The following is a 16,742-nucleotide window of genomic DNA, read 5'->3' on the forward strand; positions in this document are numbered from 1 at the left end:
GTTTATGAACTCAGATGCCTCAACGTCAGAATTTAGATCGTTGTATTCTTTAGGTGATGTTCCATATATGTAATAATGCATATTATATGGATGTCCCTTCAGCCAAGGACATATTCGGGCAATCTCGGCTCTAACTGCAAAAATCGTGAGTTGTCCTTTCTCAATTTTTACAGTCCTTTGTTTTCCACCATCGTACCTCTTTCTATGTTGGTCATTGGTTTGAACCCATATTCCTCCATACTTAAATACAACAGAAATATACTCTTTCTTCTCTCCGTATATATTATTTCCAACATTGTCACCATAAGCCTACATTATCAATAATGAAAATGTTATTTACATTTTTTTAATTTGTTTCAAATCAATCAATTAATACTCACGAAGTAAGTCGTTTGGGAACACATCATGAATAACTGCTTCGATAATGATAAACTTCTGTTACTGTTACTTTGCCTGAAGTATCAATGACAAAATACAAAATAAAATTCAATGACAAAAATAAACTTCTTTTACTGTGAAACAAGCACAAACTATTTTAGAATGAAAAAAGAAAGGACGTTCTCATAATACAAACGGGCATGGCTTAATCCACTGCCAAGCTTAAAAACCGGTATACACTAATCCTACTGCTAAACGAGGAACGCCGGAAGCTTAAAGCGGAAAAAAATAGAACGCCGGAGAGAAATGTTCGCCTGGCGACAAGCTTCTTTTCGGCAAAGAACAGAGGGAAATGTTCGTGAGAAGTAGAACCTGCAGTTCACCGGGATTGGGGAGCGTATGACGGAAAGAAGTTCGGGACAAGCCTTGCGCGAAGAGCTAATTTCGGCGGGAAGTAGACGTCCTAATGTATGCGGTAGACGGTATGGTAGACGGAGTGGTAGAATAGATGTAAAGTAGGGATTTGAGTGGTATAAGTGTATTATTTAAAAATGAGGTGTTAGATATGTAAAATACTAAGTATATAGTGGTATGTATGTAAATTTCTCTAATAATAAACCCAAATTCTAGGTTTTATGCATTACCAGTTCAGGAACCTTGGCATTCCCGACATTTTCCATCGCGAGGAAGGGTTTCCATAGTGCGCAACAACTCGCAACTCAAAACTATTCGGCTCTTCCTCCAAGCAGACGCCGTGCCTTCTCCTCTCCTTATAATTATGCATCAGCTTGCTTGGGCGGATTAGAGCCGAGACAAAGAGTTTTTTTTTATTGATTTTATAAGTTATAACTTTCTTGTTTAGTTTCAAAGATTTTCCTACTTCAAACTTTTGTTTATATTGCTTTCATTTTGTTATAATTGTAGTGAGATCTTTGGATCTTTTTTGTTGATTTTATAACCTTCTTGTTTGGCATCTTCCTCCTTCATTTTGTTGTTTGTATTGCCTTTTTTTGTCAGTGTAGTAAGATCTTTGCATTTATTTTGCTTGGTTTTTTTATTATTGCTTGTTCTCTAGTAGACTTGTTCTTTTTTGAGTTGTATGAATGTGTTATCTTGTTTGATTTCTTAATAGATATCTAATTAGATTAATCATAAGGCCTCTTGGACTACGAGTTTGAACATCATGGAGAGATATTTCAAACGATCTTTAAATCTAAAAACATAAAAATTATATAGATGATAATAATAATCAGGTTGAAGAGAAAAGTGAAAAATGTATTTTAGTGGATGTTGATTTACCCAAAAATATGGAAGATTTGTTGAAAATCTTCCATCTGATCCAGCACTATGAATTCATATTGCTGAATTTAATCCAAATATTCGAGATGAAGTTTGTAGAATATATTTACATTGAGGGTCATTTCAACCTCGCAGTTATGATTTTCCAAAAACTAAATTCATGATGAAAGATAGTCAATTTAATCCTACTTGGTTTGACAAGTACTCTGATTGGCCAGAGTATAGCATAAGCAAAGTAAAATCATATTATCTTTATTGTTATATGCTAAAAAAACTAGGTAGAGGCAACGAAGAGGAAGAAACAATTAAAAAAAATGAATTTTTGAATTTGAAAAAACAAATAAATTTGATCTTCATGTAGTAAGTCATAATAATCCACATAATAATGGTAGACGTAGTTCTGAAGAACTACTGAAACAAAGTCAACATATTGGTTTTGTGTTCCAAAAGTAATCAAATCAAGCTACATATGTATACCATATCCACTTCAATACTTATGTTGATTGCATAAGATTTCTTTTGAAGCAAGGGCTAGTGTTTTAAAGACATGACTAGTCTTCTACATACAAAAAATAAGGAAAATTTCTTGAACTGGTGTAGTTTTTGGCTGAACATAACAAAGAAATACAAGATGTAGTTCTAAAGAATGCACCTAAGAATTTAAAGTTAATTGCATATGATATTCATAAAGATATTATTAGAGCATTCGTTGTTGCAATCACAAACTTTATATCTAAGGAGATTGATGATAAATTTTACTCAATTTTACATGATGAATTGCATGACACTTCCTCTAAAGAGTAAATGGAAATTGTAGACCATTTTATTAAAAAGAAAGGTGAGATAGTGGAACATTTTTTAGGTATTTCTCATGTATCAGATACAACTGCAAATAGTCTTAAAATGTTGACTGAACAACTCCTATCAACATATGGTTTGAACATTTCTAGAATACGAGGTCAAGGCTACAATGGTTCCAGTAATATAAGAGGGGATTTTAATGGTCTAAAGGTTGTTTTTCTGAATGAAAAACAATCAGTACATTACATTCATTATTTCTCACATCAGCTTCAATTAGCATTGATGACAGTTATGAAAAGTCATATTTATATTGCTTTTTTATTTACTATAATTTCAAGTGTAATAAATCTTGTTGGAAGGGCTCGAGTTGTAAGCGTCGCGACCAACTCTGAGAAACATAACATGAGAATTTGTTAAATGAATTACAAAGTAGAAAATTGTTATCTCGCAAGGCTTAAATTAAGAAATAACCCTTAGGCGAGTTAGTGATACGCGGTGGTATTCGCACTATGATTTATTTTTAAGGTTAATTATGATATTTTCTACAGTAATTAATGTTCTGTAAATCATTTTGGAAGATGACGTAAGCTCAAAACAAGAAGGTGAGGCGTATGCTTTATTAGAATGTTATAGATCTTTGAGTTTTCCTTTTGCCTTCATCTTATGAAAGATGTTCTTGGTATCACTAATGAACTATCTCAAGCTTTACAAAGAGGAGAACAAGAGATTATAAATGATGTCTTTTGTGTGTATATGTAAAATAAGACTACAGGATATGAGAGATAACAAGTGGAATGACTTCACCAATAATGTAATCTTATTATGTGAGCAATAGAAAATCAATATTCCACATATGGATGATAAATGGGTTGCCCGTGGTCGGCCACACCATAGAGCTCAAGATATAACAAATTTAAATAATTTTTGGGTTGAAATTTCTTACATAGTGCTTGATATGCAGCTTCAGAAGTTGAACAATAGTTTTATAGAAATAAAGACCGAGTTGCTTTTGTGCATGACATGTTTGAATCCTAATAACAGATTTTATACATTCAAGAAAGACAAGTTGATTCGAATGACACAGTTTTATCCAATTGATTTTAGCCTTCTCGATCAAGGAGTTCTTGAAAATTAATTGGATACTTATATCATGGATATGCAATCTAATGATCCACCTCATTAAAAGATATAGGAAGTCTTGTTGAAAAAATAATCCAAAGTAGGAATGATATTATATATCTTGTTATTTTTATACGACTGGAACTGACATTGGTATTACCTGCTGCTATAGCAAGCATTGAAAGAGTATTTTTCGCCATGAATATTATAAAAAATTAGCTATGAAATAGAATTATAGATCAATGGATGAATGATTTATTAATTGCTTATGGTGAAAAAGAAATTTTGGATTCTATTGATAATGAAGAAATCATTCAACTCTTTCACAATATGAAGAGTAAACGTTATAAATTATAACTGGTTTACTATCTTAAATTTAATACTATACATTTTTGGATAATTATTTATAAAAATTTTTAAAACTGCTTATGCTAGCCAAGCCTAGATGAAAAAAGTTGAGGGAAAATTTTAATAAAATCATTTAAATTATTCTATCTAGCCTAACCACTACAGGAAAAATTGCATTTTCCTTGACTAAAATTCATTTGTAATTAGTATTTCACGGATTTGAGATAAAAAAAATTTCGTTGATTAAACACACATCGGAAAACAAACATATCCACCAGAAATATTTCCGACGGATATCCAATGAAAATTGCAGCCAAAAAAGTTTATTCTAATTCAGCCCAGGAAAGAATGAAAAAATACAACATAAATATAATATTTTAAAATTTCATCTTTTTATGGGGCTCCTGTAGTTTTTATTCTCTCTCACTCTCTCACTCTCTTATCTTAAGCTCTTTGATATTGTAATTCAACTTTTAGCTTAACTTTATTAATCAAAATAAACCGTGCTAAATTGATCAATATTAAAATCAGGAGGTTCATAAAAAATCTAATCAATTCGCTGGTTTTTCGTTTCAACTACCGATTCTGTTGAAAATGGTTCTGAAACTGGATTGAACCTACTAGACGACTGATTCCCTGTTCAGTTGGATTTTAAAACCCAAATTTATGTGTTTTGCTTGTTTTTTATATCATTATGCTTAGATAATAATCAAGATATACCTATCGGACCTCATAAATTATATGGTGTTTTGCTGGTGAAATTATTACGTGCGACCATCGGATATCATCTGGAGGCCAATCAGGATACACTACATCACTAATTTATTGTATATAATTATTTAGGGTTTAGTTCTGTATCAGGTGACGTGACACGTCCTGATTGACCTCCTAACGGTCCAGTGACCACACTTAATAATTTATCTATTTGCTGGCATGTGTGGTGGCCATGGGCAGAATTATTCTTCACCTTAGTTGAGTAGTAGAGTGGTAGTGCTCAAGTTGCGTTTTTTTTATTGTTGGAATTATTTTATTAAAAATGAGTACTTAGTGATGCCTTAAGCTTTGTTTAGAATAATTTTTTCATTATTTTCCTTTAGGATGATTAGAATTAATCCAAATATCCTGAATGAATTAAACGTTTAGGGCGATTATATACATAACAATTGAAATTTAATTTTTATAAAATTAATTTTCTCTTAAATTTATTTTTTAAATCGCCACTTAAATGTTAAAATTCATGACAAAACTCAAATCCCAAATTAACTTTTATTAAATTTCCAACATCTTAATTATCACGAATGCAAATATCAGGACTTGATATTTAAAAAAAAAAAAGCATGCATATTGATTTATAAATACTCAAATTTTAAATATTTTGTATATAAACCCCCCTCCATTTTTAAACTAATTGACAAGTAAAAAATCATCAAATTACCAAGATATAAACTTTGGCCAAAATCATCCTATAAATTATTATTTTTAATTTAAATTTAATTGTTATTGGGCATTGACAACTGCGAAAAGAACTCAGTTCTAAAAGGAGTCTATGATGAATTGCAATACAGAACATATCAAAACTATTTTTTTCAAAATAGTTTTGAATAAATAATTGAGGCTTTATTTGGAGCAACTTTCTTGCTGTTTGATGAAGCAATTTTTAATACAATTTTTTTTTTTAATTTAAAATTTTTACTAAAAAATAACTCCATAAAACAATAAAAAAAACTGTTCCGAAACCTGAATACACAGTAACTCCTGATCGCATAATACATGACATGTATGCTTAGAAGGCTTAGCCATATAACTTTAAAATAACTCCTGATCACATAATACATGACATGTATTTCTTCGTGACAGACCTAAAACATAATAATAAGCTCATCCATATAAAAAGAACCCAAAATTCCTTGCGCAAGGACCTAAGATATAATCTAAATAGTACAAACCTGAAAGCTTAGGAGCTTAGGTATCTTGCAGCAAAAACTCCGAGTGCCTAATACAAAATTAATGTTGAAGACTTATTTTTGTCAGTTTTGAAATTTACTACATTGAACAAAATTGGTTGATGCTGCTGGAGCTCAAAATTGCAATTTTCGCCAATCTGAAATCTCCTTATCATCCTCAACCTGCCAAGTTTGCAATTAATCATAACCTAATCAATACCAACAACAAGTGCAAGCTTTCATGGAACTTCTGTAGATTACAGAATAAAACTCATCTTATAAGGAGTAAGATTTCAAGAGATTTTAAACTATGAAGAGCTGTAGGATCAGTCGGATAAAACAAATACTTTTACCTCAATGAGTACTCTTCCATTTCTTTTGGATTTTGAATTAGTAAGGGTTTTGTCGGCCTTTACAGAATCAGAACTAAATCCTCTTTGTTTTTTCTTTGGCTGATCTTCATGCGCATCATCTGTAAAGCAGAAAATCATAATTAATAAGATTGAGTGCAATGAAAATATAATTTGTACTTTTACATGACTTGAATGTCAACCCAAGAAACAAGTAAACACTTCAGTTTTCAATTCCTCTCGGAAAATATAAGTTAAAGCTTGAGAACAATTCTAATTTGTGCGTAGAAAGAGGTGTCTCTTTTACCATGTTCATCATCCGCAGAGTTATCTTCCTCTGCAAAACTGCCAAAATCTTCCATGTCTTCTTCCTCTTCAAGGTCTTCATAACCTTCAACATATTCTATTTCAGGCTCCTGCATGAAAGGATATGTCAATTAAAACTTAGTAAAGCATGGCTGAATAATAAAAGGGACAATGATATATGTGGTGTATTGTACTAATTTAATTCTGGTTTTAGAATGAAAAACATACAGATAACTAAAATAAAATAAAATTATAAATATATTTCAGTTAAAATTCATTTGTATTATGTCAGCGGCATAGTCAATTAAATATGTGCACATTAATTTCGATGTTTAAAATACATATATTTTATTTTGCACTGCTGTAAAAATGGAAAAATGGAAGTTCTTTGAAAAATTCATACGTAGCATAAAACAAGAATTTGCAAATCAAGCTAACAATAAGCATGTAAGCATACTTCCTCATCTTCTTCTGCAGCAGGCTCGAGCCCTTCCATTTCAAGAACGTTGTTGTAGGCCTCAACAGGGTAATTATAAATATCACCATAAACGCCTTTTTTTAAGCGCTCCAGCAACTCTCTCTCAATACTCTGCAATAAGCTTACGATGTCAAACCGTTGGAAAAAAAAAAAAAGTAGATAGTAAACAAGGAAACTATGCATGTGAATACGCAGAAGTTTAACAGACTAAAGTTAACCTTGTCAAGCACAGCAGCTCTTTCAGCCTTCTCCTCCCTTCTAGCTTCTCTCTTTTTCTCTTTCCGAGGTACTGTCATAATTTTCTCCCTGCAAAACAAGACAACCATTTTAAAAGAAGAAAAGATCAACTATGTATCAAAATCCTACAAAATAGACATACACAACAACAGACCTACTTCAAAACCACCCCTAATCTTTTAATTGGATTACAATTAGAAAAATTTAAGATATTAAAAATGACTACACAATGACAACATCAACATAAACATCAACAAAAGGTCTTTATCCCACTAAGTCGGGTCAGCTATATGAATATTTTTTCTCCGTCATATCCTATTAGAAATCAAATTTTTATTTAAATCTAATAAAAAATATAATTTTTAATATTTTCTAACCAAGTCTTTTTAGGTCTACCTCTATCTTTCTTAAAACACGCAGGGTCTAATAATCTACTATTTTATTCAAGTCATCAAAAAGCCGTCGTTTTATGTGAACAAATCATTTAAGAAGACTCTGTAATCTTCTCTACCATTCGAGCTACACCAACTCTTTATGCATTGATCATTTGTTGAGAGATAATTTATTTATACCTTCTAATATATATATTTATATATGTATATTTGTAAAAATTACAGTGTGTGTGTGAGTGTGTGAGAGAGAGAGAGTATTTATTGCACGATCTTTTCTTTTTAATGCTCTTTTTTTAAAAAATCTAAGGGACAATATGATTTCTAATTATAAATCTCATAATATCATAAAATATCAACATTCATATTTTCATATTAATTGCTTCTTATTCTTGCATATTGTATCCTATACTAGAATTATTTATCCCATCTGAGTATTTAGCTTAACAATTGTAATATGTGATATTATATGAAAGAAAAAGGAGCCCCTGTGCTATCAGGAAGGTGATCAATTGTATCTTATACAAAGTATTTTTTGGGTGTATATTTTTTTAGAGTTGATAGAAAACAGATAATTAAGCTGAATATTAAAGATTTTTTAGTGGGTAAAATTTTATTTGAAGTTTTATAAGTAAATTTTTGTATTTTACATTGATGAATATTGTGTACTTTCAAATATTTAATTATGATATATAATACAATAATTAGAATACAGTATATGTTTTTCTACTAACATGATCCTGATGAGCATAATTCAGAATGGATGTCAGTGAAAAATCTAACTAGATTATCCAACTCCAATACATCTCGGGTTAACTAAAGAGGGTTAAAATGAGGTGTGCAGAAATTGGTATCAGAGTTGATCTTTAAATTGTAATTTGTAAAAGAAGAGTAATTGGATTTACAAAGGTAAGTACGAATGAGATTAAAATGAATATGATTTATATAGAGTTATAGGTTGATTGAAATTGGTTGTCATTCCAATAGAGTTGAATGATGATATATGTATAATATGATTTAAATTTTATATGATTACCTATATTATGATTCATAAGAAGATAAATATTCTATTCATTCAAGAAACTAAATGGGTTGGAGAGAAGGCTAAGGAGATTGATGGTTCAAAATTTAAACTATGATATTCTACTTAGAGTCGTACTGAAAATGTTATAGATGTGATTATAGATAAGAGTTTAAAAGATAATGATGTAAAAATTAATAAAATTGGAGATAGAATTATAACTTTAAAAATATTGTTGATGCTAAGATTATTAATATTATAAGTGCTTATGATCCTCAAGTAAGTTTGGATATGGGTTCAAAATTAAAATTTTGCAATGACTTAAAATATTTAATACAAAAGATCTTGGTGGAAAAAAAATTATTTGAGGGAATTTAAATGGACATGTTTGTAGAGATGTAGATGATTTTAAAAACATTCATGGTAGCTATGGGTTTGAAATGACTAATGAATGTGGTAAGACTATATTAATTTTTATTTAGCTAATGATTTTGTAATTGATAATATCTTACTTAAGAAAAAAAGATGAGCATCTCATCATATTGACCTCATAATTCGAGGTCAATTTCACCAGAATTAACATCTAGAATTTAGATATTCGTAGCCTAGTGTAGACATCATCCTTAAGATCCCCTCAGGTTACCAAGTGACGTAAAATTGACTTGTCGTGAGCTAAATCGAATTTGAACTCACACTAGTCGAATCAAATACATAAAATTGAATCAGGCTAAATTAAAGTTTCAACTAAATTTCATTTAAACTAACATATTAATTTCATTAAAACAAATTTCTATCTATTTTAAAATAAAAAAATATAAATAACATCTAAAATTTTTTGAATTAAAATTAAAATAATTTTAGTATTCTATCCTAATGAAATCAAAATTTAAATAAATTTTTTTTATTTTGGTGTGGTTAGGACAGTTTGAACCCAAACCCCACTACCGCCTACTCATTCGCAAGAACTGAAACTCCCAAGGTCTCCTCTCAATTCGCAACTCCATCTCCCTATATTTTCGGTAAAAACCGCCCCCCTCACTCGTCGGCTCTAATGGGTGAAATCCCTTTCTCTCCCAGTTCGTGAAAAGCCCCCAGGCCCCTGTCGTCGTTCACGAGCTCTAGGTCCATCCGTCTTCTGCTGTTTGAGAGCCTTGGGTCCAACCTCTCTCTTCCCTTCGCGAGCCTTAGCCGAAGACTCCAGACTTCCCTTTCTCTCGTCCGCCTCACACCAGCAGAGCAAACGTGGAGTGACTTCTTTCTCAGTGTACCTGGAATTACTTCCCTTTGTATTGCAGTAGGAGATCAGGTAATTATTAAATGGACTTATTGGATGTGGCAATCAGCCACAAGAATGCATATTCTCATCCATCGTCATCAGCTTTATAGTTAAACGTTAGACTTCTTTTCAGAATTCTGAAAACAAAAGATTTTAAGAGACATTATCTCATATTTCTGAGGAACTTTCCTTTCTTGAAATACAGGCCATTAAAGTTTACATATGGGTAATGATTTGCAAAGGCTAAACTTGTAGGGAGACTAACAATAGGCTTTCTTTTTATTTTCCCACTCTTTCTTGGCAAAAGTGGCTAGCAGGTTCAAACATATCTATGTTTTATATCTAATCCGGTTTTTAGCAATGGAAAATGCTAATTAACGCCATCAATGTTGAGGCTTTTGAACAGACGTTAAGTTCAGAAATCTTTTATCGGTAAAAGATTGTTTTGTCTAATTTCGAACTTTAATGTCTACGCAGATGCCTTACTATCATGCAATAGCATTTTGTGAAATAATTTTTGTCAATACCATCCATTGCTCTTCTATTTTTCATGTATGCATATGAGTTTAACTCATCTGTTATGAAGTAATCGCATTGGCTTGATTTTATATCTAATGTTTGCATATAATTGTATTAAACATTAATACAACTTATGTTTTTTTCCTAAACAAATAATAGTAGCTATCTTTATTATTATACAAACATTTACAATAGAAAAAATTTCGTAACCAAATTCTACATTTTTTTAATCTTAAAAAATGATGGAAAAGAAGAAAACAAATCGTATTTGAATGAAACATTATATGCATGTTATTATATTCTATCAGAATTCTTCATCTTCTTTAAATGAATTTAAAAAATATATTTCAAGAAGAATCGAAGTTGAAATAATACACTGAAATCTATATAATTAAAAAATTAGATATTTTCATCGACGTCTCTTATTACTTAAAAACTTCTCTTATTACTCAAAGTTACAATTACAAAATATGTATTAATCTCCTTTACAAATTTCTTAAAATGACTCAAATTATTTGGTGAAACAACACAATAAGTTTTACAGAAAACCAACTATTTTCACTTATTTGTAAAAATTTTGCTTTTCAACATATAACTATTAAATTCTAAGAAAAACTGTGGCTAATGAAGTCTAGAAAATTTTCTAATACAAAGGGCATTTTATTATAATTATATGTATGCATTGAAGTTGATTGGATCATATCATTTCTCTCTTGATATTTTTTGGATTTTCTATAGATTATTTAACAATAATTAATTATTTCTTAAAATTCTATAGATATTCTTGATATTAGTTATATTCAGAAATTTTATTTTACTATATATTTAATTTGTTATTATATCATGATATTTTATTTTCTTTCTAACACATAATTTATTTATATTTTTTAATAATCCATATTGAAAATCATTGATAATATTCATTAGTTTTTTTTTTCAGCTAATATCAAAGAATCTAATTTATTTTCATTATAAATTATTTCAGTTGGCCAAAAAATCTATCATCATTTTATGGATAAGTATACATAAAGTTATTTGATTGCATGTATATTTTCTAATTAATTTGGAGATAGAATATATTGAATTTTGCATGATATTTTTTCATATTGATATAATTAATTTAAATCTTCAACCTTATGAAATATGTGCTATTTAGAATACTAATTTTATTATTATCATTAATATAAATTACAGTTATAATTCTATTATGTTATTTTAATCGCTTTCGAACATATATTATTTAGTAGGAGGATTTACATACATACTAATATATTTAATGCTATTTACATATCTAACACTCAAAATATTAATATTACATGCCTACTACCCATAGAACAAATATGGATGTATGAAATAAAATATTAAAATTTATAGGATGGTATGAGTAGTAGGAATGAAATATAAGAGTGGTATGTTTAATATTAAAGTTGTATATGGGTGATAAACATATAATATTAATATTTTAGATGTTAGATTTGTAAATAGCATGAAATAAAGTGGTATGTATGTAAAACCCCCTATTTATTAATAGTGAATTTTAATATTGCTTATTTGCTTCAACTTTTGAATAAAGGTAAGTAATCCACACTTTTTATTAATTAATTAGTTGCAGGTTATAAAAGATTATCATTGGCAAAAAAATTTACCATTAAATATTATATAATCTTAATTATTATAATCCTTATTATGATAATCTCTTTATTTTTTTCATGTATTGTAGTTGGGATGATTGGCTCTTTAGGTTTCTTTTGATTTTTAATTGTAGTTCTTTGAGCATTAGCGAACATTTGATCTCTTTAAGAACTTGTAATTTTTTGATGAATTAACGCGTTGGCCTATTGGTGAGTTTTTATAAATAAAAAATTTGATAAAAAGACGAATGCCTAAAACTAGATCAAATACATATTTCATGAGAAGACATAAATGCTCCATGGTGTTGTTCTTAATAGTTTATTTAAATGCCTTAGTCTTAATCTTGTGACTTATTTATTTATCAAAGTATTTTTGGTGTCTAACACTATTAGTGCTGATTAAGCTTTAAATAAATTGTTAATTGTTAATAAAATGAGATTAAAACAAGGGTTTTCATTTGCTATTTTTTGTAATTTTTTTTTGTTTTAAATAATAAAAAGTTTAAATTATTATGTAAACTCATCCGCACTTAATCCCTTGCAAAAAGAAAACTTGAAATATTTTGAGTCAAGTTTTGGCAAATGTTCATAGTGGAGAAAAATGCTACAAAAAATTTTATTTAAAAAAAATCCACTTATATTTTAAGGTAAATACCGACATTCAAATTCATCATGCTTAATTCATGTTTCACATAATTATTTTGTTAATGACTTACTGGGTCTAGAGGCACAATTATAATTTTAAAACCGAGCCAAAATGCTTTATCCAAATTTAAAAAAAGGTTATGAATAATTAAATAAAATTTTTCTTATAATTACAAATAAAAATTGTATTCGATTTACCATCTGATCCTCAAGTACTTCTCAGTTTTGTGAAGCATTTTTCTACAATTGTTACAAGTCCCGCCTCAATTCTTTTTTTTTTTTAATTAAGAAATTAAAATTTAGAATTATTTCATCTAATATTCTAAAATATTTATCACTTATCGATCAAATAACTTTCATTGGAGGTATTAAATTAGTTAGATGTTGTGAAGGATTAATATGTGTGAAATTTTTTTATCATAATAATATGATATAAATGTTGTTAGCCTGTTATGAAAAGATGATAATTGCTTAGAACTAGATGATATTTATATTTTATGAAAAGACATAAATGATACATGGTGTTGTTTTTATTATTTATTTAAATATCTTAGTCTTAATCATTTGTCTATTTATTATGTCTTCTTAATTTATTCAAAGTAATCTAGGTGTCTAAATTTATTTATACATTTTATTTAGTTAATATCTTCTATGTAGAGAGGTGTCAATAAAGTTTGATGTTCACAAACAATTCATGTTCCACACATTTGTTAAGCTAGCAGTGTTGATGTAGAGTATTAGTTAGTCGATCTATTATCAAACTGTATAACTCTCTTGTAGATCTCCATTGTTTACTTACAAGTGTGTTATACAAGTAATTTAGGTGTCTACATTTATTTATCTATCTTAAATTACATTTGATTGTTCTTCTTATATTTGTTTATATTCATTCATTCAACCTATACAAGTGGCTTTATAATTTGCATTTATTCAACATATATAATTGCATGCATTGGAAGTTAATGATGATTGCAAAACTCTAGATGTAATACCTTATACTTCATGAAATAACAATGCCATGTCTAAATGTGATTTAAATATTCAAAGCTTCTTCACATTTTTTCTATTGAAAGTCACTAAAAAAAGGGCTATTATCTGATTGAAACTATTTGGCTTGCATTCTTCAATTAAATACTCAATCCAACAAAGGTCCAAAAATCTTTTGGAATTTTTATTATGTTATCTCATTCTTCAATTGACATCTCTTATGTTTCATTTGATGAATTTACCAAACTATAGAAGAACAAGCAATTTTTCCTCGCAACACAATTTGCATTGTTTTTATATTTCGAAAAGCATTAGAAGTAATGTCACTAAAGCAGTTAGTACAAGAGGCTGACTATTTTTCTCCTACTCACCTTAACCTCATTTGCAAGATTGGAAATCTATGGAACTCTATGTATGGGACCTCATTGCTAAACTATTGTTATATATGACCTATATTTTTATTTGGAAGCATGATAATACACAATTCATATTTTGAGAAGGCATTCAATCATATTGAAACCTCTATTATAGCTTACATCACTCTTAAACTAGGGAATGTGAAAATCTTCTCTTCGGCTTGGATAAATGATAGTTCCTTGTGGAAAATTTTGGAGAAATTGACTTTCGGTTGATAATATAATTAAACTATTTATAATATGAATTTGATTTTTAATTTTTTATTCACAAGCCATAAAACTAGTTATAACTAATTGCACTTGATCTGATCATTTGATTTGTTGATGTTTTCTACAAATATGAATGTGTGGATTTCCATTACCAACAAAGTCCATAAATTTGAGCTAGTCCATACATGTTGGGCTTGGAGGGCCTCATTAGATGGGCTTAAATGGGTTTGTATAACACATTTGATGCCCTTGGCTACAAAACAAGTACACTGAACATCAACAGACATTAGTTCTCTAAGCATTAGGCAAGTTTCAAGAAAAAAATACTCAAACTCCCACTCGTAGCAGTCGTTAGGGTAAATACTTTAACTTACATGCCATAGAGCCTCTAGAAAAAGACAATAGAATCCTATATGGCAATAAATTGTGAGCTGAAATTTACAATGAAACTCACCTATGTTATTTTAAATGGAAAACTTTGTGTATCACTATTAAATTTCATAAGCATTTAACTCCATATCAAACATATTTAAATAACTAACCTAATGGATATAGTCGTATAACTCACGCTAATGGCAATAAATAGTGTGCTGAAGTTTCCAATACTCATTAGCTTTCCAAGAATTAAGCAAGATCCAAGAAAAAAAAAACTCCTCAACCCACCTAAAAGACAATCAAATCCTATATGGCAATAAATAGTAAGCTGAAAGTTCCAAATGAAATTCACCTCCATGCTAATATAAGTGGATGACTGTGTGTCAATATTAAGTTTCATAAATATTTCATTCCATAATAAACATATTGAAATAGCGAAGATAATGGATACAGTGGTGTACCTCACTTTTAACTGAAGCTTTCTCATGCGTATCCGATATTGTGTCATTTTAGTGAGGCGTTGCTTTAATTTGTGTACGAGTAATTTAGGCCAATATTGCTATTAAAACAAAAAAAAAGGGAATATATCAAAATTTCAGACCAAACCAAACATGTTATCATGAACAGATTTTAGTGATCTACCATATGTTTGTCAATAGTCTCCAAAGCCTTTTCATAATTTCTGTGTAGCTTAACTCTTTCCCATAATTTGTTTGGCATATGAGCCCTTTCAATAGTTTTCATGTACAAGTAAAACACCCCTGCAAAAATATTATAAATGAACTATCAGAAACAGTAAATTCTTGCAGAAAATTGACAAAAATCAAAAAATCACTACAAGAGAATATTGGGAGAACAGATATATCCAAACTAATGGTTCGTAGAAAAATTTACAAAATACTACGGAGAAAAGGAAAAACAACAAAAATTCATAAAAATATCAGATCAAAGCCCAAAAAGAAAATATAAATAATGAATTTAGCACAAAAGAAAGTAGAATAAATGGACGTTCCATGAATATTTCATTTCTTGAACAGCCTATCCCTTTTGAAGGTATAGAATAACCAGCATGAATTCTGATACAAAGCTAAAAAGAAAGATTAGTTGACATCAAAGTCTTTGAATTTTTTCATGAATTTCAAAAAGATTTCAAATCCATATGCCTTCACCGAAGTTCCAAAAGCTAGCTAACAATGCTCTTAGATGCATTTCAAGAAAGTGAATAGCCTAGGATGAAATATGTAGAGCACCCCAAGCTTACAACAACAACAACAAACATTGATCCCTCTAAGTGGGAACCCCAAGCTTACATCAAACCCCAAACTTACATCAAACCAAAGTCTAGTCATCACGGATTCAATACTGTTCAAGGCTATATTTACACCCTTGCCACCCACATTCTCCAGTCAAACTCGTATCAAAATTCCCTGCTGTTCAGTAAAAAAATTAACATGCATTGGCTCAAACAGGCCAGTAGGGATATGCATGCAGGTTACATGAGATCGCCATAGCCTAGAACTGCCACTGATTGATGATGGACATCTCTGCGTCAGCCACTCTTCACATGCAAGAGGTTTATGTCCATCACCAAATTCTTGAATCAAATCAGATACCCAAGAGAGTGATAAAGAGATCAATTAAGAGGACAAGCAAAGAGGATTGATATGTGGCTGAGACATATCTGTCAAAGCCAAGAAGAATTGGCGAGGTTGAGAATGAACCATTGATTTATTAAACTAGTAAGTAACCAACTAATGGGTTATTTCTAATCCACTAGTTTGATATGTTCATTGGTGTCTCCTCTTTAATTAACTTCCATATGACAAATCATATTGATTCATGACAAATCATGGAATGCTACAGTCTCTGCAGCTTGAAGGAAAAAAGAATTGTGCAAGTAATGTTTAGGTTATCTATACTGCAGTTTTCTCAGCATTGTAACTAACTTGAGTTGGTGGCTGGAATTTACAAAGATGTAGCTTAAGTTAGTCTATCGGGTCAATAGCCCTTCATT

At 29.7% G+C, this 16,742-nt stretch overlaps 1 protein-coding gene across 1 annotated transcript; it reads right to left on the reverse strand.

The window, feature by feature from the left end:
* Positions 1–5,723: 5,723 nt before the first annotated feature.
* LOC110108284 (protein MAK16 homolog B) lies at positions 5,724–15,515 on the reverse strand. Its single transcript, XM_020838859.2, has 7 exons — positions 15,371–15,515; positions 15,190–15,287; positions 7,241–7,328; positions 7,002–7,133; positions 6,546–6,654; positions 6,242–6,360; positions 5,724–6,071 (listed from the first exon to the last, which is right to left on the reverse strand). Exons 1-7 carry the CDS (start codon positions 15,470–15,472, stop codon positions 6,024–6,026), a joined length of 696 nt encoding a protein of 231 aa, XP_020694518.1. The 5' UTR covers positions 15,473–15,515; the 3' UTR covers positions 5,724–6,023.
* Positions 15,516–16,742: the final 1,227 nt, after the last annotated feature.

Source organism: Dendrobium catenatum, unplaced genomic scaffold, assembly GCF_001605985.2.
Source record: "Dendrobium catenatum unplaced genomic scaffold, ASM160598v2 fragScaff_scaffold_360, whole genome shotgun sequence".
In the NCBI taxonomy this organism is placed as follows: Eukaryota; Viridiplantae; Streptophyta; class Magnoliopsida; order Asparagales; family Orchidaceae; genus Dendrobium; species Dendrobium catenatum.

Bases quoted from the DNA above. Each gene is read 5' to 3' on its own strand.
- LOC110108284 (XM_020838859.2), bottom strand. From the start codon at position 15,472: ATGAAAACTATTGAAAGGGCTCATATGCCAAACAAATTATGGGAAAGA. The intron at 15,288-15,370 runs GTAGATCACTAA...TTGTTTTAATAG, and splicing joins AGACTATTGACAAACATATG to CAATATTGGCCTAAATTACT. The intron at 7,134-7,240 runs GTTAACTTTAGT...AGCTTATTGCAG, and splicing joins GAGCTGCTGTGCTTGACAAG to AGTATTGAGAGAGAGTTGCT.